Source organism: Nomascus leucogenys, chromosome 17, assembly GCF_006542625.1.
Source record: "Nomascus leucogenys isolate Asia chromosome 17, Asia_NLE_v1, whole genome shotgun sequence".
Classification (NCBI taxonomy): domain Eukaryota; kingdom Metazoa; phylum Chordata; class Mammalia; order Primates; family Hylobatidae; genus Nomascus; species Nomascus leucogenys.
In genome coordinates, this window is record NC_044397.1 from 19,501,072 (window position 1) to 19,526,115 (window position 25,044).

A 25,044-nucleotide genomic window follows, 5' to 3' on the forward strand; every position below is an offset into this window, starting at 1 on the left:
GAGTTGAGAGAAGAAGGCTTCAGATGATCAAACTACTCCAAGCTAAAAAAAGGAAGTTTTAACCCATGGCAAAGAAGTTAAAAACCTTGAAAAAAAATTAAACGAATGGCTAACTAGAATAACCAATGCAGAGAAGTCCTTAAAGGACCTGATGGAAGTGAAAACCAAGGCACAAGAACTATGTGACGAATGCACAAGCCTCAGTAGCTGATTCGATCAACTGGAAGAAAGGGTATCAGTGATGGAAGATCAAATGAATGAAATGAAGTGAGAAGAGAAGTTTAGAGAAAAAGAATAAAAAGAAATGAACAAAGCCTCCAAGAAATATGGGACTATGTGAAAAGACCAAATCTACGTCTGATTGGTGTACCTGAAAGTGATGGGGAGAATGGAACCAAGTTGGAAAACACTCTGCAGGATATTATCCAGGAGAACTTCCCCAATCTAGCAAGGCAGGCCAACATTCAAATTCAGGAAATACAGAGAACGCCACAAAGATACTCCTTGAGAAGAGCAACTCCAAGATACATAATTGTCAGATTCACCAAAGTTGAAATGAAGGAAAAAATGTTAAGGGCAGCCAGAGAGAAAGGTCGGGTTACCCACAAAGGGAAGCCCATCAGACTAACACCTGATCTCTCAGCAGAAAATCTACAGGCCAGAAGAGAGTGGGGGCCAATATTCAACATTCTTAAAGAAAAGAATTTTCAACCCAGAATTTCATATCCAGCCAAACTAAGCTTCACAAGTGAAGGAGAAATAAAATCCTTCACAGACAAGCAAATGCTGAGAGATTTTGTCACCACCGGGCCTGCCCTAAAAGAGCTCCTGAAGGAAGCACTAAACATGGAAAGGAACAACTGGTACCAGCCCCTGCAAAAACATGCCAAATTGTAAAGACCATAGAGGCTAGGAAGAAACTGCATCAACTAACGAGCAAAATAACCAGCTAACATCATAATGACAGGATCAAATTCACACATAACAATATTAACCTTAAATGTAAATGGGCTAAATGCTCCAATTAAAAGACACAGACTGACAAATTGGATAAAGAGTCAAGACCCATCAGTGTGCTGTATTCAGGAAACTTATCTCACGTGCAGAGACACACATAGGCTCAAAATAAAGGGACAGAGGAAGATCTGCCAAGCAAATGGAAAACAAAAAAAGGCAGGGGTTGCAATCCTAGTCTCTGATAAAATAGGCTTTAAACCAACAAAGATCAAAAGAGACAAGGCCATTACATAATGGTAAAGGGATCAATTCAACAAGAAGAGCTAACTATCCTAAATATATGTGCACCCAATACAGGAACACCCAGATTCATAAAGCAAGTCCTTAGAGACCTAGAAAGAGACTTAGACCCCCACATAATAATAATGGGAGATTTTAACAACCCACTGTCAACATTAGACAGAACAATGAGACAGAAAGTTAACAAGGATATCCAGGAATTGAACTCAGCTCTGCACCAAGCAGACCTAATAGACATCTACAGAACTCTCCATCCGAAATCCAAAGAATGTACATTCTTCTCAGCACCACACTGCACTTATTCCAAAATTGACCACATAGTTGGAAATAAAGCACTCCTCAGCAAATGTAAAAGAATAGAAATTATAACAAACTGTCTCTCAGACCACAGTGCAATCAAACTAGAACTCAGGATTCAGAAACTCACTGAAAACCACTCAACTACATGGGAACTGAACAACCTGCTCCTGAATGACTACTGGGTACATAGCGAAATGAAGGCAGACATAAAGATGTTCTTTGAAACCAATGAGAACAAAGACACAACATACCAGAATCTCTGGGACACATTCAAAGCAGTGTGTAGTGGGAAATTTATAGCACTAAATGCCCACAAGAGAAAGCAGTAAAGATCTAAAATTGACACCCTAACATCACAATTAAAAGAACTAGAGAAGCAAGAGCAAACACATTCAAAAGCTAGCAGAAGGCAAGAATCATAGCAGAATTGAAGGAAATAGAGACACAAAACCCTTTAAAAAATCTATGAATCCAGGAGCTGGTTTTTTTTAAAAGATCAACAAAATTGATAGACCGATAGCAAGACTAATAAAGAAGAAAAGAGAGAAGAATCAAATAGACAAAATAAAAAATGATAAAGGGGATATCACCACCGATCCCACAGAAATACAAACTACCATCAGAGAATACTATAAATAACTCTGTAGAAATAAACTAGAAAATCTAGAAGAAATGGATAAATTCCTCAACACATACACCCTCCCAAGACTAAACCAGGAAGAAGTTGACTCTCTGAATAGACCAATAACAGGCTCTGAAATTGAGGCAATAATTAATTGCCTACCAACCAAAAAAAAGTCCAGGACCAGATGGATTCACAGCCAAATTCTACCAGAGGTACAAGGAGGATCTGGTACCATTCCTTCTGAAACTATTCCAATCAATAGAAAAAGAGGGAATCCTCCCTAACTCATTTTAGGAGGCCAGCATTATCCTAATACCAAAGCCTGGCAGAGACACAACAAAAAAAGAGAATTTTAGACCAATATCCCTGATGAACAATGATGCAAAAATCCTCAATAAAATACTGGCAAACCAAATCCAGCAGTACATCAAAAAGCTTCTCCACCACAATCAAGTGGGCTTCATCCCTGGGATGCAAGGCTGGTTCAACATATGCAAATCAATAAACATAATCCAGCATATAAACAGAACCAACGACAAAAGCCATATGATTATCTCAATAGATGCAGAAAAGGCCTTTGACAAAATTCAACAACCCTTCATGCTAAAAACACTCAATAAATTAGGTATTGATTGGACATATCTTAAAATAATAGCTGTCTATGACAAACTCACAGCTGATATCATACTGAATGGGCAAAAACTGGAAGCATTCCCTTTGGAAACTGGCACGAGACAGGGATGCCCTCTCTCACCACTCCTATTCAATATAGTGTTGGAAGTTCTGGCCAGGGCAATCAGGCAGGAGAAGGAAATAAAGGGTATTCAATTAGGAAAAGAGGAAGTCAAATTGTCCCTGTTTGCAGATGACATGATTGTATATCTAGAAAACCCCATCGTCTCAGCCCAAAATCTCCTTAGCTGATAGGCAACTTCAGCAAAGTCTCAGGATACAAAATCAATGTGCAAAAATCACAAGCATTCTTATACACCAATAACAGACAAACAGAGAACCAAATCATGAGTGACCTCCCATTCACAATTGCTTCAAAGAGAATAAAATACCTAGGAATCCAACTTACAAGGGATATGAAGGACCTCTTCAAGGAGAACGACAAAGCACTGCTCAGTGATATAAAAGAGGATACAAACAAATGGAAGAACATTCCATGCTCATGGGTAGGAAGAATGAATATCGTGAAAATGGCCATACTGCCCAAGGTAATTTACAAATTCAATGCCATCCCCATCAATCTACTGATGACTTTCTTCACAGAATTGGAAAAAACTGCTTTAATGTTCACATGGAACCAAAAAAGAGCCCGCATTGCCAAGTCAATCCTAAGCCAAGAGAACAACGCTGGAGGCATCACCTGACTTCAAACTATACTACAAGGCTACAGTAATGAAAACAGCATGGCACTGGTACCAAAACAGAGATATAGATCAATGGAACAGAACAGAGCCCTCAGAAATAATGCCACATATCTACAACCATCTGATCTTTGACTAACCTGACAAAAGCAAGCAATGGGGAAAGGATTCCCTATTTAATAAATGGTGCTGGGAAAACTGGCTAGCCATATGTAGAAAGCTGAAACTGGATCCCTTCTTTACACCATATACAAAAATTAATTCAAGATGGATTAAAGACTTAAATGTTAGACCTAAAACCATAAAAACCATAGAAGAAAACCTGGGCAATACCATTTAGGACATAGGCATGGGCAAGGACTTCATGTCTAAAACACCAAAAGCAATGGCAACAAAAGCCAAAATTGAGAAATGGGATCTAATTAAACTAAAGAGCTTCTGCACCGCAAAAGAAACTACCATCAGAGTGAAAAGGCAACCTAAGAATGGGAGAAAATTTTTGCAATCTACTCATCTGACAAAGGGCTAATATCCAGAATCTACAATGAACTCCAACAAATTTACAAGAAAAAAACAAACAACCCCATCAACAAGTGGGCGAAGGATATGAACAGACACTTCTCAAAAGAAGACATTTATGCAGCCAAAAAACACATGAAAAAATGCTCATCCTCACTGGCCATCAGAGAAATGCAAATCAAAACCACAGTGAGATACCATCTCGCACCAGTTAGAATGGTGATCACTAAAAAGTCAGGAAACAACAGGTGCTGGAGAGGATGTGGAGAAATAGGAATACTTTTATACTGTTGGTGGGACTGTAAACTAGTTCAACCATTGTGGAAGTCAGTGTGGCAATTCCTCAGGGATCTAGAACTAGAAATACCATTTGACCCAGCCATCCCATTACTGGGTATATACCCAAAGGACTATAAATCATGCTGCTATAAAGACACATGCCCACGTATGTTTATTGTGGCACTATTCACAATAGCAAAGACTTGGAACCAACCCAAATGTCCAGCAACGATAGACTGGATTAAGAAAATGTGGCACATATACACCATGGAATACTATGCAGCCATAAAAAAATGATGAGTTTATGTCCTTTGTAGGGATGTGGATGAAGCTGGAAATCATCATTCTGAGCAAACTAACACAAGGACAAAAAACCAAACATGGCATTTTCTCACTCATAGGTGGGAATTGAACAATGAGAACATATGGACACAGGAAGGGGAACATAGCACACCGGGGCGTGTTGTGGGGTGGGGGATGGGAGGGATAGCATTAGGAGATATACCTAATGTTAGTTGATGAGTTTGTGGGTGCAGTACACCAACATGGCACATGTATACACATGTAACTAACCTGCAAGTTGTGCACATGTACCCTAAAACTTAAATAAAAAAAAATAAGATAATTTAGTAAGATGGCTGGGTATAAAATTAATATAAATAGAACCCAAATTTTCATATATATAAACAGTGGCCATCTAGAAGATCTCATGAAAGAAACAAACATAGTTTGCAATAGCAATTATAAATATAGAATATTTGGGAATTAATTTAACAAGAAATGTAAAAGATCTGTACTATAGGAAAAAAATTTCAAATGTTACTGAAGGACATAAAACTTGAACAAGTGATATTTTAGTCTCAGAATAGAAGACTGAATAATTATAGATATTTTTTCCATCAATATATAAATTTAATGATATCAATAAAATTATTCACAGGATTAAAATATTACTTTGAATTTGAATTTATCTAGGAGAATTCTGAGGAAAAGAAGCAATAATGAGGGAAGACTATTGCTATCTTATATTAAGCATTTTATAAACTATAGCATGTTGCCATGAACCAATCAGTGAATGGATGTGATTTGGGCTCAGACAATCCAAAATCCTTGGATGAATTTGGATTCAGAATTGAGTTAAAGGGAAAAGAAGCAAGGAGTGAGGCATTCATGTTGCTCATGTGATCATATTCTGAAATTATAGCTTCCTGAGGTGGTAGGTGGGACGTTTCCTAATCATGGCAGAGGCATTATTGTGTAAGTCATATAATATCTAGTCATAAACTATTTTTTGCTTAAAGAGTTTGAATAGTTTTTATCATCTGCAACTAAATCTAATAGATGTGGTAAGGGTGTGGAGAAAACAGGTATTTTATATTCTGCTAAAGTGAGTCTAAACTGGTGAAACTTTTCTATAGAGCAGATCAGCAGGACTTCCCAGATCACAAAGCATATGCCCTTTGTCCTGACAGCCTCCAAATCTCAATAATATATCATATAAATGTACTTGAATTTGTATACACTGATTTATTTTTACAGTTATTCATTGCAGTAGTGAAAGATTGAGCAAAAACCTTAATATCAATAGGGACTAGTTTTATAGATTATTGTACATCCATATAATATATTATTCTGCAGATTAAAAATTGTGAAAATTTACATTAACTGACATGGAACAATATGTAAGGGTTAGGGTGAGGTATATAGTTAAGTAATCAAAGCAATGTACAGTCTACAGTCTACATTGTGTAAAACAGGAAAAAGCAAACATATATATATTTTTATATATTTGCTTTTACATGTCTGAAACAATACACAAAAATTGATAACATTCATCTTGAGGGAGGGGAGCCAGATGCCTGGGGGAGTAGGTGTGAGAAAGAATTTTCATTGTATCCTTTTTCATTAAACCTTTTGAATTTTGAACCATATGAATATTGTTTCTGTTCTAACATTTTTTAAAGGAAAAAAATTGACAAGGGTAAAAATGAAGTAACAGGAAAATGTTGGCAACATATAAGGTACAAATAATTAAAATCCCTAATACATAAAGACATTTTGCAAATTAATTGAATGGTGAACAGCCAAAAGGAAAATGGAGCAAAGGAGATGAAGATATGACTGACTTATCCTTCGTATTTTCCAGAAATATTTATTGAACATCTATTGGCATAAAATATACAAAAATTCATGTACTCATGAAACAGCTAGAAACACACTGAAAACCATAAATATAATACATAAGTATGTTGTACACAGTAGTGTTAGAAGGTGATAAGTGCTATGAAAAAATACAAAGTAAGAGAGATAGAAAGTGTTGGGGTTCTAGGGGGCAGACTGTAATTTTAAGTAGATATTTAGGGGTAGGCCTGGTTGAGAAAGTGACATAAAAGTTAGGACAGGGTTGGGAGAACTAGTCCTGCAGATATTTGGGTAAAAATATTCCAGCCAGTGTTTACTGAGGCAGGAGTATGCCTGGCAAGAGGCCAGTGTGGCAGGAACAGAGTGACAGATCCAGAGAGTAGTAGAAGGTGGGGTCATAGAGGTATGGGTGGGGGGCAGGACATTTAGAACCTTGTAGCCATTTTTAAAACTTCAGCTTTTACTCTGTGTGATATGAGAAGCTGTTAGGAGGTGCTGAGCAGAAGTGAGCAGAGTGACAAAATCAGACTTATGTTTTAGCAGAATCACTTTGGCAGTTACTGTGTTTAAGATAAACTGTGGGGCTGGGGGTAGAAGTGCAAGAAAATATTGGACGCTTAGATAAAGTAATCCAGTTCAGCTCTTGGATATATTTTAAAGGCAGAGCCAACAGCATCTGTTGACAGATTCAATGAGCCATGTAAGAAAAAGAGCGCAACAGGAATAGTTCCAAATAGTTGACTTTTGGGGACTGAGCAACTAGAAGGATGGAGTTGCCATCAGCTTAGATGGGGAACACCATATGTGAAGCAAGCTTTGGCTGTGGAGAAAATCCGGGGTTGAGGTTTGGACACGATGAGGTTGAGAGGCCATTAGGTATCTGTGTAGAGATTGTGTGGATGCAGTTGGCTATATGGGTTTGGAATTCAGGAAAGAGCTCTTGACTGGAATTACATGGATATGAGTCATTAGCATGAGATTGGATGTGATCACTAAAGTAGTGAGTAAAGAGAGAAAGGAGAAAATCAAAGACTGATGCCTTAGGCCTGCCAACATTACAATGTCAGGGACAAGAGGAAGAGCCAACAAAGGACACTGAGAAAATGTCTGTGAGATATGAAAACCAAGAGAGTGTAGTGTCCTGGAAGGCAAGTGAAGAGGAAGTGGTCAGTCCATTGAATACATGCTGCTGATAAGTAAAATACACTGATAATTGACTGTTGGCTTTAATAGAGGTTGTTGGTGGCTTTAGATGGAGGTTCAATCTTCACTGAAGAAGTGGAAGCAAATGCCTGATGGAGTAGATTGGAATGGGTGGGAAAGGAATTGAAGATGATGTGTACAGATAACTATTTTGAGAAGTTTTTCTGCAAAGGAGAGTAGGCAAGTAGGGCCAGGCTTTTATGTAGTTATTTGCTTTTTTTTTTTTTTTTTTTTTCAAATAGGAGAAGTAGCAGTGTGTTTGATGCTAGTAAGAGTAATCTAGTAAAGGATAAACTCTGAAGATGCAGGCGAGAGGGGAATTGCTGAATGATGTCTTGGAGTTGTAAGGAGAGTTGGGATTTAGTACACAAGTGGAGGAATAAGCACAGATGGTTCATCTGCTACTCTATCAGGTGAGGTTGCAGAGTATATGGTGCAGATGCTGGGAGGGGAATGAATAGATGTTCATGGTGGCAGTCTGTGGAACTCTGGCTGGTAATTCTAAATGCAAATGACTAAGAAACTTATAAAAGTCTCTCTACTCCTCAAAGCAATGAAAATTTTAAAAAATACTCATTTTTTTTCCTATAAAATGGTAAAACATTGTGTCCAGTGTTTAAAATGGCACGGGAGAAATGAGCATTTTAATATATAATTGGTGTATTTGGAAGTCTGACACCATGTCATCAAAAATCTTTATAAATGTGAGTACTCTTTGTTTCTTGAGATATGATCTTTAAGAAAATAATCAGAGACATAAAGTGGATATTGGCTTCGAGGTTGTTCAACATTAAATTTTCTTTCCTTAGTGATGGCAAAATCTTCAAAACTACCTAAAGAGTAGGCAAATAGGGAATGAGCTTCATCAAGTATGATATATCCACACAATGGAATACTGCACAGACATTAATGATTATATAAAGGATATTTCTAATGACACAAATGGTTTGAATATGTTGCTATGTAATTAAAAAGCAGGCCACAAAATAGTTTATAGAACATGGACTTTCTTTTTTTCTTTCCTTCTGAAAGCGTTACGTCTATATATAGCCACAGAAAAAAGACTGAAAGGTTATTCACCCAAATAAACAATAAAAATAGTTATCCTGGGTCGGGTGCAGTGGCTCATGCCTGTAATCTCAGTACTGTGGGAGGCCAAGGTGGGTGGATCATTTGAGGTCAAGAGTTCAAGACCAGCCTGGCCAACATGGTGAAACCCCATCTCTACTAAAAATACAAAAATTAGCTGAGCAGTAGTAGTGCATGCCTATAATCCCAGCTACTTGGGAGCCTGAGGCAGAAGAATCGCTTGAGCCTGGGAGGCAAGCTGAGATCATACCACTGCACTCCAGTCTGGGCAACAGAGTGAGACCCTATCTCAAAAAAAAAAAAAAAAAAGTTATCCCCAGGTGGTGAAATTATACATAATTTTGGCATATTTTTACTTTCTATTTTTTAAAGCAAAAATACATGTTTTTAAAAATCTAAGTTAAAGGGTGGAGACCATTGATATTTAAAGAGTACCTATTACATGATCTGATAAATACAAATGATTTTTAACCCTCAGTTTACCCCATCTTAAAAGCTCTGTTTTACAGATGAAGAAACTATAGCTCAAAGGAAGGTGAGCAATTTCCCCAAAGTCTCTGACATGGTAAATGGTTGAGCAAGATTACGTCTCTTCTGCTCTTCTGTGGTAAGAGCTTTCCCCGCTTACCACACTGCTTCAAGAATGTACACATGCCAGGATGCTGGTAAATCAGGTTGAGTACCAGTATCAGCTAGTAAAACAGGTTGCCATTTCATAGAAATGTGATAACAGCTATACGTGTGAGCACATATGTAATTTTAAGTTTCAAGTTGCTGTATTAAAAATGTAAAAAGAACAGGGTGAAATTTATTTTGAAGTGTGTCTTATTTAATGCAATAGTTCCACAATATTATCATTTCAACATACAATCAACATTTTTAAATTAATGAGATATTTTACATTCTCTTTTTTCATATGAAGTCTTTGAAATCTGGTCAGCATTTTATACTTAGAACACATCTTAATTTGGACTGCCACATTTTTAAGCCACATGTGGTTAGGGACTAACATCTTGGACAGCACAGCTTTAAAGGATGATCTCTTTTACTGAAACACATTTTAAAAACAATTTGACTACAATTGAACCTCTTTCTTTATTCAGTGTTTTTGTGAAGCTATTTAGATTCTATTTGGGCTGTATTTCATCAGTAACATGAAGACAAGTTTAATTGCTTGTTTGAGACTCAGATGAGATTGTGGCTTTAATTTCCTAACATTTGGATGAATTAATCATATAGATGAGACATAATTGTCTGATGCTCCATTTAGCTATGTCAGATATGAAGTCAATATGTGGAAAAAGCTAAAGAATGATGGCAAGTAATTTCTACTTTCTAGTTTGATAGGTATATTAAATTTTATAATGTTAGTTTATAATTAATATTTTATTATTCGAGATCTGAATCTGAATGCTATTTAAAATCCACAATGATTTAACAATTTTCTCCTCTGTACGTACATTGCTGATGCCCATAGTTTTATATTTTCTCAACTAAATTATTTGAATTTACCCTACTTGTTAGTAGCTTTATTCTACTCATTAGTAATTTTTAACGTAACTATTTAGTGCTCTATGAGCTTTCCCTTTTGTGCATATTTCTCTTAGTACAGAAATAATTCTATTTGTTAAAGAAAATTTTTAAAATACAGTTAAAAAGTGGAGAAGAAACTAAAAATTAATCTAAATTTCCAACACTCAGATATATCCTTTGGTAACATTTTATACATTTCAGATGTATGAATGTTGTTTATAAAAATGGAAAAAAACTATACACATATCTACTGATTTTTCCTGTTTTGAATCATATCCAGTGTCATTCCTTTTTTCAATAAATGGTTACTGAGCTTCTATGATTTAGGTCATGTATTAAATATTATTTTACAATATATTTTTAAATTAGATGGACAGTATTACAATGTATGACTGTATCACATACATTTAACCAATTTCCTATTCTTGGACAATTATTTTTACCACATTTTGATAATTGTTTTAAAAACTTGGAATAGACAATTTTGTCACCATATTTTGAGTAATTCTATAATTATTCTCTTAAGATGAACTCCTAGAAGTAGAACTGCTGAGTCAAAGGGCATGAAAAATTCTAAGACTTTTGGTAGCATTGGTAAATTGCCTTCCAGACAAGTAAAAACAATTTATGTTTTCATTAGTGGACTTTATATTATTTGGTTCATCTGTATTTGGAGATCAGGGCATTGGAGATTGCTGTCATGTGTGAACATCATCAGTGTCATGTTCATGTTCTTTCTCTCTCTTTCAGTATTTATTTGTGTAGCATAGCTCTTTCACTGTCCTTATGTGAAAGTTTTGCCAAAAGAGAAATCTATGCATAATTTTCATAATAAACCTGACTCTTCCCTTGTTTCAAAATAAACCATATTTCAAAATAAACTCTATTGCTAATAAAGATGAGATGGGTAAAAGTCAGCATCAGAAGGCAACACTCAAGAAACACTGTGCGACTTCACATAATTGTCTTTAAAAATATGTGAAATAAACAAATGCTTACATATATGATTGTTGCTTGATGAATACAAGACAGAAGAAAGAGAGAGAAAGGGGTATAATAGGTAACTGACCTTTGCTTACTTGATGAGGTGACATCAAGTTAAAACATTGGAGCCCTAATTCCCATGTGGCATTTTTCTCTGAGAATGAAGTCTCAGAGCTGTTGGAAGGTTTCAGTGCCTGGGCATGTCCAGTCTCAGGTTCTACACTTCCAGTCTGAGCTGGTTGTGTGCCAAGGGTGATTAATAAGGAGAGAAGTTCCCAGAAACAGCAGCATAACTACGTCATCTTCCAGTGTTCACGTAGTTTCATTGGTTAGATGCCCCCTCACCCAACATTCTGGGTCACTGCAGCTCCTATTTTCTCTTGTCCAACTTGATGTTGGGGTTTATATTTTTAAGGAGTGGGTAATAGTGTGGACCATGATTTTATTTTTGTCACATATCTTTAGTAGCTTTCTCTTAAAATACATCATTCATAATAACTACTTTATGGTTTTATACTCTTTCTTTAAACACCAAAAACCACATTTGGTGTTTATTCAACCTACTTTGAGTTTGTCGTAGGAATAAAACATTTTAAATTCTCTTGGATATGGTGGAGTGAGTGCCTTTTTTCAAGGGAAAAATGGGTTGACTTTCTGCAGGATACCCTCAAAAACTAGTCTTAGAGTTTACCTTTGCTTAGTTATATTTACTTGCATGTTATGTATTTGTGAAAAGTATATCTAGGTATTTAAGAATAGCAGCTTAAATACCTAGTTCAAGTCTTTATTAGTAATATCACTGCAGCTTCACCTGCCTTTTTAATGTAATTGTTTTAGCTAGTGACTGCACAATGTAATGGTGCATGAGGCTACATTTTCAGTACTTCAGGAAACTGAAAAATCTGGGTTTTATATGATGAAGGGGTGAAAATCATTTATAAGGGGTTTCTATTCTTCACTGGGTATGAAATCAAATTAATTTGAATAAGTATGATTGAAGAAAATGGAAACAGCAGCTTGACGGGTTTGTGTCTAGGACAATTGACATTTGTTATTGGATAATACAGAAAGAATATATTGTAAAAATAATAAAATATGTGTAGCTATATGCAGAGCCAAGATTAAAATTTCTATAGACAAGATTGTCAAATTTTAACATGAGAAGAATTTTAACACCTGTTTTATATAACAAACCAATTGTTCATAACAACTTTTCCCTATTCTTTGTACCTTGAAGTCCAATTGCAGTTAAGATATAATCTTTTGAGATAACTATAAGAACGAACACTATGGAGAACGAGTAATGTAAGAATAACTACACCATTCCCAGGTTTATGTTTATTTGCCATATTAGTGCCTATCAGAAAACATAAAGTTGAACATTGCTAATGTCTAAAAAATAAACTGAGAAGAACCATCACTCTTTTAATTCATTCTTATAATTTCTTAGTGATTATTTATGGTTGGTTTGAGATGACATTATGACATTTTATGTGGCAATTAAAATTTCAGAAAACCTTATGATGGTTAATTAAAATTTTCCTCATACTGTCCCAAAGAAGTAGGCCAATTTTATTACTCTTGCTTTTGGACTTAGAAAATCGAGTCATAATGTCTATATAAGGTAATTTTATTTAATTCAACTTTACTGCACTTTAAAATGTTCTTGTCCCCCCCAAAATGAAGAATAAAATGGTAACATGGAGACAGATTTTGGCTCAATATAAGGATTTAAAACATAGAGCAAATAATGTATTTGTAGATGATCTTGTCTTCACTGATTCTATTCATTTGAGTTTGAGGGTTTTTTTCTGGTCTTAAAAATGGCCCTTGGTGTTGAACATCATTGGTCTGCCCACAATCAGCTGCAGAGTATTCATCACTTTAGATGCTGGTCTCTCCCCATGTTGGGTCTATATCTCTTTCATCTCTACATCCTTTCATAGTACTTTTCTTCCAAAGCAATATTAAGATGCTATGTTTAAAAAGTCATTTTTCTCTTTTTCAGTTTTCTGTCAATTATCTTTAGCTAGAAGAGAATACCCAATCCAACTCAAAGTAACTTATGTAGTAAAGCAATTTCTTATTTAACAAGAAGTCTAGAGGTAGAGAAGTCCAAGTACAGTGAGATCTGGTGTTCTGCATTCTCTTGCCCAGCCTTCTTGCAAGTTAGATGACTTCCTGCCAGACAGTTCTGCATAACAATGTCCAGAAGCAGAGGGACCTTCCTTCTTTCTTTGTGACTCTTTTTAAGAGCTAGGATAACTTTGCCCCAGAGGACTTCCCCTCACATTTCATTGGCCAGAATTGGATCTTTTGTTTGTGTTCCTACCAAACACTTGTTAGAGAAACAGGAAGTTTGCGAATGGGTGTTTGTGAATAGCTGAAAATCAGTGCAGATTCACTGCCAGGGCTGGAGATGGGGCTCACTTTTCCTGAAGCAGGGCTGAGTGTGGATGGAGGAGAGTGGATCTTGAATAAAGTCAGCATTCTGGTGGGCAGGAGCAGGGGTGGGAGCAATGTCTGCTACAGTTTTCTTTTCCTTACACTTCTTATGATGAATGTAATTATTAAAAAACTAGCATATGGGATGGCTGAGCAATTACATCTTACTTTTAAAAGGCTATTTTAGGTGAGGTGCTGTGGCTTATGCCTGTAATTTCAGCACTTTGGGAGGCCGAGGTGGGAGGATTGCTATAGCTCAGAAGTTCAAGACCAGCCTAGGCAACAGAACAAGACCCCATCTCTACTGAAAATAAAAAATTAGCTGAGTGTGGTGGCACATGCCTATAGTCCCAGCTCTGTGGGAGGCTAAGGCAGAAGGACTGCTTGAATCCAGGAGTTCAAGGCTGCAGTGAGCCATGATCACACCACTGCACACTGGTCTGGGTGACAGAGTGAGACCCTGTCTCCAAAAAAAAAAAAAAGTAAAAGGCTATTTTATCTCGGTCATGTTATTTTAAAACTTCCACTAGAAAACTACTGCTGGATGGATGTTTCAGAGACAAAGAGTGGTTTAAGAGGCTTGCCATCATCCCCACTATTCTACTTCCAAAAAATATACATTCTAAGTAAAAAAAAAAAAAAAAAAAAAAAAAATGAGCTTTCTATGTAAACTTCTGTAAAAAAAAAAAAAATCTAAGTAAAAACAATATGCTTGCTATTTGGAAAATGCAACTTCGAAATAAATCGCTTAGCCTCCTGTTCTGACTGGATTCCCAAAGCCATCACTTTTAGAACGCTGCTATCTTTTCATCATTCTTCAGAAGAATGAGGCTTTGGAATTTGGCACAAGTTTTGGCTTTACCCTATAGGTCACTTTTTTTTTTTTTTTATTCTTCGTTTCAATGGATTTTGACCTTGCTCGTGAAATTTCACTTTATTCTGGTTATCACCTTCCAGCTAAGTAGCCAGACTGGTAAACCAGGGACTGTGGAGGTGGGAATGGATCTCTGAGGAATAGAAGATGTATACCCAGGGAAGATCAGATTCTGTTGGTCAGAAATGGGTCTGGGAGCAGGGAGCCTCCTGTAAACCAGACTGAAAATCAGACATAAATTTATATTTGGACAGTGGGCCTGGGCTGGGATCATTGGTGGATGAAGAAACCAGGCTGGTTAGATTGGGTGTTTGGATGGTTCTGTCTTGGAAAGAAAAAATTGGAAGGTGAAGTCAAATTGTGTATTACAGAGGGTCAGACCTGATGCAGCCAGACAAGAGGATGATCTGTCATCCACATTAATTGAATGGTGGCTCACTGCACTCCTACTTCTCCATGAAGGAGCAGTAGGTGTCCCCTAACACTGTTATGCTTTAAGAGATGAGTTTTTCTTCAGGTCAGGTTCACTATTGCATCAGCTGGCTTCAGGAGGCACTAATTACCATTTTGCCTGGAAAGCTCCTTTTCTCTGAGAAAACATAAAACAGCTTTCAGCCAGTTTGTAACCACAATGTTGAGTTTCATAAACTTGTTTCTGTTGTTAAAGTATCTGTTACCTGTATGTGTCTTGTTTACCACCATTGTCTGCCCTCCACCCCTAAATGTATTTGAATGTCACGGAACCAGAACCCAAGGAAAGTGGTTTAAACATGGCTATGAGGAACACTAGTAGCTAAGTTAATTGTGAGTCACTTTAGGATTTTTGGAATAATTCAAACAGGTAGAATTAGGGAAACAATTGGCCTGGGTCAGGGTGAATTTTTACAGCTCTGTTGTTGTTTTCTAAATTATATGTTTTGTCTCACTTCCTGAGAAATCATAATAAAATGATATCTGTGATCAGATACCATATTGTGGGTCAGGGGATGGTGAATGAGAATTGAGTGGTAAATACCTCACCTTTTTGTAGGCTGAAATTCCCTGAAGTGTTCGAAGTACTCAATAAACTTACAAATTGTAAAATCTTGGCAGGCTGTGATAAAGATGAACATTCTAAAGCACTTTAAATTAGAAAGTTTAGACAGACAAAAAGGAATAGAAATTGCAGAGAACTGCTAAAGATTTTTTGTCTAAAGATTTTTTTTTTGTAAATTGCAAAAAGCTTAGGACAATTTAAAAGTTTTCTTTAAAATTTTCTTTTAACATTATAGAGTCATTTTTCAAATTCAGAAAGTAGATAAGAGATCAGAATATTTTTCACTGTCTGTGCAATTTAGCTAGTTCTGTCATTAGAATCACCAGCAAAGCAGTTGAATTCAACAAGAACTTTGAAAGGTAAAACCTAACCTTAGTTTCAGCTATTTTATATAGATTTTTCTGTCCAAAAAGGATGAAGGTTTGATTTAAAAAGATAAGTGTCCCCATTTACACTTAGAAATGCAAAGATATTGAATCTGATTTTATTTTAGAAGTTCAAAGTGCATGTTCCTCAGAAGTGGCTACTTTGTTATTGTGATGAGGCTACTATGTTTAAATATTCTTCTCAGATTTTTACTATTCAAAGGCTCGGTATGTATGTAGGGTATGTATGTAGCTGAGGGAGATTTCTCCCTTCCTCAAATGCAGCATTCTAATGGAGATGCAGGGCTGTTTCATTATTACTGCCTATGGGAATATTTGCTCCAATATTTAAGGCTGCAGCTCTGGAAACTGCTATAAATACATAACCTAAAAATAATAATATTGTGAGTATTTATATATCATTTCCTTTAAGCATGTTTTTTAAATTTTTATTCTACATGTACTAAAAAGTGACTTGCAATTTGAGTAATTTTGGTAACTGGAAAAAACTGTTGGGATGTGAGGCTTCTAAAATCAACAAGAAGGTCAAAATGGATATGGTGACAGTTCATGACATGCTTGCTTTGAAATATCTGACTTTAATGTTTTATGATCATTTCATATGTTTAAGTGGCTTAATATTGTCACTAAAATGGCAGCTAATTAATACATTCAGGCAATGTATAAAAATGCACTGAGTGCCACAAATTCTTCTGCTGCTATATTTATTTATAGCAATGTACACTGCTTAATGTGTGCTTCTATTTGGAAAGCATTTTTGTAAATGTTTGCCATTTTCACTTTCTCCTTGAGGACAGCCACAATCCTGCACTGCCACTCAGTATGAGATATCATCAAAGAAATTAATTTAGGAGTACTTCTCCATTTACCAAAAGATTTAAACTATTTTTGAAAATTACGGGTAAGATTGCTTGTAGATTATCTTAGGGTAGGTTCTGTTGAAACAAAGCTGAGACAGGGATTCCTAAACAACAGATTTGTTGGGAGGTGCTCTCAGGGGGAGGGCTGTGAAGGAAGCCAAATAGAGGAAGGGAAATGTGTAAGCAAGAAGGTGTCAGTGGAGACTGGCCACGGTTTGCTCCCATGGGGAAATGCCAGAGTGCAAAGGTATCATGGAGTTGATCCTCTCTGGAGGCAAGTAGGTTGGCTTTCTGTACCTCCAGGTAGGTCAGTCATTGGTTATGGTTGGCCTTTGAAAGAGGGTGGGAGGGTAGCCTTCTTGAAAGAGGGTGAGAGAGGCAGCTCCTAGTTGGTCCATAGCAATTCTCCAGAGAAGGAAGGGGCATCTGTGAGTTATCTGCCAAGACTCACAGCATCTTGGTGATGGGAATTCCATCTAATAAAGGCGATATGGGTGTGGTACCAACAGTATCCATTATAGAGATGAATCACAATTTAGAGGAACAGAGAACTGGTTGGACCTAGCTTCTATTGCTTCCCCCTTCCCAGGGCACACACTACCCATACATCCACATTTATAATCAAATAAAGGTGGAAATTCAAACTTTTTTCAAGTCCTTTTGATTAAAAAAACATTTTACAAACATTAATGAAGACATGTAGTTTAGTTCTATTTTTTGTTTGTTGCTTGTGGTATGGTAATGCAGAATTTATGTAGCTAACTCTGCTATTAAAATGCATTTATGTTAACCTGAATGAAGATGGGCTCCTTGAGAGAGGACCTGAGATGTTGTCCATGAAAACCTGAGGATGTTTTAAATGCCAAGTTTACTCAGGCAAACCTTTCTCCTGGCTTAATACTCCTATTTGTACTGCTTTATTTGCAGAAGCCTTTGTCTATACATGCATAACTGATTCAGACAGGACTGAAACACTTGGTGTGTTCAATGAATTCATTTCCAGTTCTTTCTGCAATAAACTACTATGTCATACTGAAGAACTGTAGAGTATCCCTCTCCCTGGTAGAACCTCCAACCCTCTTTTTTCCCCCTATTATGAAACAGATAGGACTTTTTTCTTTGAAAAAGAATTTTTCTTTCTTGCTACTTATCAGAATAATAATCTCGTATGAGAACATTGGAATTACCATCAGTGTCACTGATTTAAGAGGTGTTTTATTCTGTTTTAAATTGTCAAATATTTTTCAGGGGCATGGAAGATATATAAGAAATTCTTTGAATTGCACAGTTAACTTTAAAGTATAAGACCATTGATATAGTAGAAATAAACAATGACAAGTATCCTCTTGGATTAAGAAGTATTTGTTGCTAATAATATTCCCTCTGATTGCATTTGTATTTGATTATTCTAATTTATTAAACAGGAATAATGATATGCAAAATAAACTCAGAATATAAAAAGATATTAATTCAGTTTAGTGTTCAAACTGATATTGCAAACTTTTCACTCTGCACAAGACTTTGCTAATACTCTATAAAGAATGCAAACCAGGATGGTGCCTAGGAGTGTTCTGAAATGAAAAAGGCCTTTTGGAGCATAGTGGATATGTTATTGGGATGGTGACTTGAAGGGATCCTATTTGCAAATGATTTCTTCAGTGGTTTTAATGCCGTTGGTTATCTTTTCACTATCAATATTTAGTATTGCCTGTATGAAGCACTAAGAAGATAAAGTAAAAGATAATTTTAGACTTTCTTTTGAAGTCAAACCTTAAATAAGTCTCTTCCTTAGTCTGTCTTTATTTTCTTTTACATAATTGCTCATTTAACTGTCTACGTTTATACTTTTCTCCAGTTTAGACATAGGTACCTTGTTGAATAAATAAAATTCCTTTTTAATCTGTATACATAATAATTTATTTTCCAATGTTTATTTCATTCATTGTTCATGATTTCTAAAATATTGTTTTAGGCAAGATAGAATAATTTATTTTTGAAATACTATGTCTCATCAAACTTAATTGAATTGTGCCTGATATTCATGTCAAGACCAAATAAAGAATTGAAGGAACCCATTGCATTAGAACTTAGAAGCTTTTCTGAAACAGACATTAAATTTGGCTAATGTATTTAAAGTACACAGAAACCTCGTTTTGCTCCATTACTATCACTTGCTAATAGCTTGAACAGTTTGAATCCCTCAAATTTCATGATTGCTCAATAATATGTTGTGACATTTTTGTTGCTTCCAGAAACTGTCAACTAAGTGAAGAAGACCACTGGATTTACCAGGCTATTTTGGATCAGTACCCTGGAGATCTCTTTGGAAGAAGGACTCTGTATCTGGACATGTTACAAAGATATTTTCCTCACAAATCTAGGCATGATTTGGTGAGTACTGGAGCTACCTACATACTGGCCAGTTAAATTGTTTTAGTAGTCAATAATTATTAAGCAATGTACATGTATTTTCAATAGTTCTTTAAAAGTTATTTTTTTCCTACACTCTAGAAAATAATAGGGTTATATAATAGTTTGAAAGCCTCTGCAGGTCATTTTTTCAAGTTTGTCCTGTCCATAACGAGGTGGGGTCCCCCTCGGGCAGAAGTCATTCTCTGTGCCTACTTGCTGTGGAGATCTTCACTGCGGTCCCACGGCTGCTCTGCTAGTACTTGACTCCTGGGTGTCCGTACAGCCAGATGCTCACCTTTAGGGGCTTTACCATCTCCAGGTCTTGCCTGAAAGTGAAACGCCTGCTCCACCATTCACAGAGCCTGCTCTACCTCAGTCTTTCTAGTCACAGGGAGGCCAGCATTTGCCCTGGGGGTGGTAGTTACTTATCTCTTCCCCACCACGACAACTCTGCTTGATCCTCCTAGTTGGATCTGAAACACAAATACCCCAAATACAGAACTCAAAGATGTGACTGATATTTTCCTAAAAAGGAACTGGGAAATTACTGTTTTATTGTTTCATTCTTTAGTCAACAAGAACACAAGGGCAAGAAAACAGAAGTTACCCTGTCGCCAGTTAATTTCACAATAACTCACCTTATAATATACATGTAAACAAACACACAGACTTTTAATTTTTAAGTGAGCCATGCTATAAAATCTTATATACTTTGCATTTTTGTAATTGTTTTAAATTAAGCAAGTAATAACAATACTCACATGTATATAGAAGTTAACCATATATCAATGATGTGGAAACTCCTTGAATACACCTGAGAGTGGATGGGAGAAGTACTATTACATCCTTAGATGAAAAAACTGAAGCAAAGGTCACACAGCTACTGTGACCATTTTCTCCCATCCTCTTTCATCCTCTGCACCTCTCCCCCTTTATTCGGTAACAGATACCTGTTATATAATAAATAGTTCACTTTGGATTTTTAAATAACTTTCATTTATTAAATTAGATCTTTCCTTTTGTTCTCTATTGATTCTATTTGCTTTTGTGACAAGTTGTCATTTATAACTTGTAGATTTTTATTTTTTCCTATTATTATCATGTTAAAGATTTTTACATTTACTTTTTTTTTTTTTTTTTTTTTTTTGAGGTGGATTCTCACTCTGTCACCAGGCTGGAGTGCAGCAGTACAATTTTGGCTCACTGCAACCTCCCCCTCCTGAGTTCAAGTGATTCTCCTGCCTCAGCCTCCCGAGTAGCTGGGACTACAGGTGCAGGCTACCACGCCCAGCTGATTTTTGTATTTTTAGTAGAGGCGGGGTTTCACCATGTTGGCCAGGATGGTCTCGATCTCTCGCCCTCATGATCCGCTCGCCTCGGCCTCCCAATACATTTACTTCTTACATTAGATTGATTAGCATCCATTTCTGTGTGGTATATGCTTAATGTTTGACAGATGTTAAGTGTATTTTTGGCTTTATAAAACAAAGCTGAGAAGTTTACAGAACAGATTTTAGTAGCTGATACTTAGTTTAAGGGAGACCAAGTAAGTGGTTTTACTGTGTACCTAATTATACCTAAAGTATTATTTTAGGTGGGACATACCTTATCCTATGCTAGCTGCTTTTCTCACAACTCCTGGGGGTTAAATAATGTATTAAATTCAGAGTCATGGTTTATACTGGCAAAATAAAGAATTATTTAGATCAGTGACTCTCAACTTTGGAAGACACACGTTTTTCTGAGGAGCATTTCAGATGACCCACAGAGGTTTTCCAGGCTACTCAGGTTCTCTCCATTCCTGTTCTTCCCTCAAGACTCTGCTAATTCCCATGGTTGAGATTCACTGCCAAAAGAAGCTGCTGCTGCCAGTGTGAAAATGCCATGTCCCTCATGAGCATAGCATGGGAAGGGCTCAGTGTCATTGCTATTATTACTTTAAGTTTAGTCATCCTAACATCTGAATGTTTCAGTAATTAAGGGTAAAACTGAGTTTTCAGGATTGTGATAGCAATTTTTATGTTTATTAGCATTTTGTCTAACTGAAACACTTGATGTAATTGTTAAAATACCAAAACTGATGTAAAGATGGGGTATTTTAAAAATTATATATAGGGAAAATATTGCTTTCTGCTCATAGAATCATTACCATTAAGGAATGAAAGTGGTTTTAGAGGTTACCTGGTGTAACTGCATCCTATATGAGGAAACTAAGGACTTATAAACATTAAATGACTTGTCCTCAGTCACCAATTAGCCACGGGTTCAGAATTTTGGAGGTAGTACCTGGTTTCTGGTTGCTGTATTTACAATTAAATATTTGTCCACAGTTTTTCAAAATCCTTGGTTATAATTCTTTTTTTTTTCATTTTTTTAACAATGACACAAAATGTAAGCTCATTTTCATAATGGTAGGTATTCACCCTCTGTTATCTTTTCAGGTTGAACACGAGAAATGTTGTGACCAACATCGCTTTGCTATGGAGCAGCGAAAGATCCTGATATCAAATTGGAATAAAAATAGGAAAGACTTTATACAGAAGGCTGTGCTGACACTCATCGAGGCTTGTGCAACTCATGAAATGGAGAGCACATTGGCTAAGGACAAGAAAAAGCAACAGGAATTGTGTGCTGATCTGAAAGCCAAGGTAAGATGCTGCACAGGTGTTTCAATATTTGTCTGGATATTTAAGAATCCATTTTTCCGTTTTGTTCAAACTCAACCTAAAGTTCAGTTTCTCTTAAAAAAAAAAGCCTACCTTTAATAAAATTGTTAGTTTGAACTGTATAAAATTGTACTTTTTAGGTCAAAGACAGTCAATAATCAATAATTTCATATGGTTCAACCAAAAAGTTACTATAACAGGTTGTTAATATTAAAGTTTTGATTGAGATATCCAATACCAACCATAGATGTGCACATCAGACTGAGGTGCTAGACAAAAATGCAAGTGTAATGATAAAGTAACTGTCTAATGCTGATCTAAAGATTCTTGGACTTCTCATTCACATCAAAGATAGCAAAAAGTCCAAATGAGGAGGAGAAGAGAGGCTTCATGATGAAATACGCTGGGGCAAGCTTGCTGGGCTGTGTGTGAGTCCTCAGCGAAGTGTTGGGGAATGGATGGGGTTTTCCTCCTCCTCAGACCCAGAAATATCTAGCGGGGCTGGATTAAGGATGGCTTGGGGAGTTGGTAGGTAACCCTAACCCTGGCTGTTAGAAGGATTGAGGACTGGAGCAATGCTCAGAGGGAAGTAGAGGAGCTGCTTCAGTGGCAGAACTGTAAGTAAGAGTGGCTGTTGTGCTGGGAACAATTGCATTCCACAGGAGGGTCACAGTGCATGAGTCCTGGAGGCCTGATGTAGATATGGCCTCCCCAGGAGTGTTGGCCAGGGCCATTAAAAACAAATTGTATCAAGGCATAACATACTTGAAGTGCACAAATCTTGAGTTGATAAATGATACAGTAGGAAGATGATGGTGCAACAAAAAATTTTATTCTCCTGATAGAAAACAACTGGCAGACATTAAGCAATACAAATTAAGAGCAAATAAAACAAATGTCTTTGTTTTAAAACATTAGAGGAAAAATGTTTCATCTGCATTTTTTAAAACAAAAACATACTTCTTTTGACATTGCATAAGCTTGAGACCTAAAAGGAATAGAAGCTACATCAAGGCTCATCTATCATGGGCTGCAGGGCTAATACATGTTTCTTCTCCATCTTCAGACTGATAAGAAACACACAGGGGCCAGGGGCCATGACAAGTTATTGTATTCCTAGTTTGTTTATATTCATCTTGCACACATTATCATTAACTGTTGAGCTATGCTGAAATTGGTATTTTCTTTATATTGTATTGCACTGAGGTAAACATACATGTAGTAAAGTGCACAAGTGCACTTTAGGTCAAAAACAGTCAACAATCAATAATTTCATATGGTTCAACCAAAAAGTTACTACAACAGGATGCTAATATTGAAGTTTTGATTGAGATATCCAACACCAACCATAGACGTGCACATCAGACTGAGATGCTAGACGAAAATGCAAGTGTAATGATAAAGTAACTGTCTAATGCTAACTCAAAGACTCTTGGATGAAGCTTTACGACACACACACATACCCATGAAAAACCACTGAGATCAAAACCTAGAATGTTTCCTGCAGCTCAGAAGACCCCTTAATGCCTCTTCTCAGTAAATGCAATCCTCATCTGTAATCACTATTCTGACTTCATGACCATCGATTAGTTTTGTCTGTTCCTGAACTTCATATAAATCAAATGATATATATAGTATTTAGTCCTTTGTACTTCCTGCATTCATCGTATGTTTCATCTTTGTGGCATGTTACAGCTATTTGTTCTTCTTTATTGCTGTTTAGTATTTCATAGTATATGTATATATTTTCCTACTAACAGAAATTTGAGCCGTTTTCAGGTTTTTGCTATTATGATAATGGCACTATCAACATTCTTGAACATGTCTTTTGGTGGACATATACATTCATTTCTATTGGATAGATAGTATACTTAGGAGCGGAATCACTACATCATAAGGCTCAGATGTGTTTAGCTTTAGTAAATACTGCCAAATAGTTTTCCAAAGTGGTTATACAAATTTGCAACTGAATTCAGTTGCTTCACATCTTCCCCAACATTGGTATTGCTAATCTTTAATTTCATCTAATGTGGTGACTGAGTAGTGGTACCTCATTATGGTTTTTATTTGCACTTAGAATAAAGCTGTCCAAGTGTCTTTTCATATGTTTATTAGCCATTTGGATATCCTCTTTTGTGAGAAGCCCAGTCAAGTCTTTTGCCTATTTTTCTATTGGGTTGTGTGCTTTTTTTTCTTACTTATTTGTATGTTCTTTGTATATTCTGTATGCAAGAGCTATTTCTTTTTATTTTCTCCCAATCAATGACTTGTCTCCTCACTTCTCTTAACAACATCTTCAAATGAACAAAACTTCTTAATTTTAATGAAGTCCTTTTTTTAATTTTTAAATGTCTTTGAGATATGTTATATATAGTAAAATAACTTTATTTATTTTTTTTTGAAACCGAGTCTTGCTCTGTCACCCAGACTGGATTGCAGTGGCGTGATCTCGGCTCACTGCAAGCTGCACCTCCCGGGTTCATGCCATTCTCCTGCCTCAGCCTCCCGAGTAACTGGGACTACAGTCGCCTGCCACCACGCCCGGCTGATTTTTTTGTATTTTTTTTTTTTTTAGTGTTTTTTTTTTTAATATACTTTAAGTTTTAGGGTACATGTGCGCAACCTGCAGGTTTGTTACATACGTATACATGTGCCATGTTGGTGTGCTGCACCCATTAACTCATCATTTACATTAGGTATATCTCCTAATGCTTTCCCTCCCCTCTTCCCCCACCCTGCAACAGGCCCCGTTGTGTGATGTTCCCCTTTCTGTGTCCAAGTGTTCTCATTGTTCAATTCTCACCTATGAGTGAGAACATGCGGTGTTTGGTTTTTTGTTCTTGTGATAGTTTGCTGAGAATGATGGTTTCCAGCTTCATCCACGTCCCTACAAAGGACATGAACTCATCCTTTTTTATGGCTGCATTGTATTCCATGGTGTATATGTGCCACATTTTCTTAATCCAGTCTATCATTGTTGGACATTTGGGTTGGTTCCAACTCTTTGCTATTGTGAACAGTGCCGCAATAAACATAGGTTTTTTGAATTTTTTTTTTTAGT

General features: G+C 36.4%; 1 protein-coding gene across 1 annotated transcript in view; it reads left to right on the top strand.

Annotated features, from left to right (window-relative positions):
- The window catches only part of CCDC148 (coiled-coil domain containing 148), a 297,456-nt gene that overhangs the window by 141,329 nt on the left and 131,083 nt on the right, over positions 1-25,044 (top strand). The window contains exons 9-10 of the mRNA XM_030796687.1: positions 19,158-19,296; positions 21,759-21,965. Coding sequence (XP_030652547.1) covers positions 19,158-19,296; positions 21,759-21,965 — 346 coding nt within the window. The remainder of the gene's footprint in view (positions 1-19,157; positions 19,297-21,758; positions 21,966-25,044) is intronic.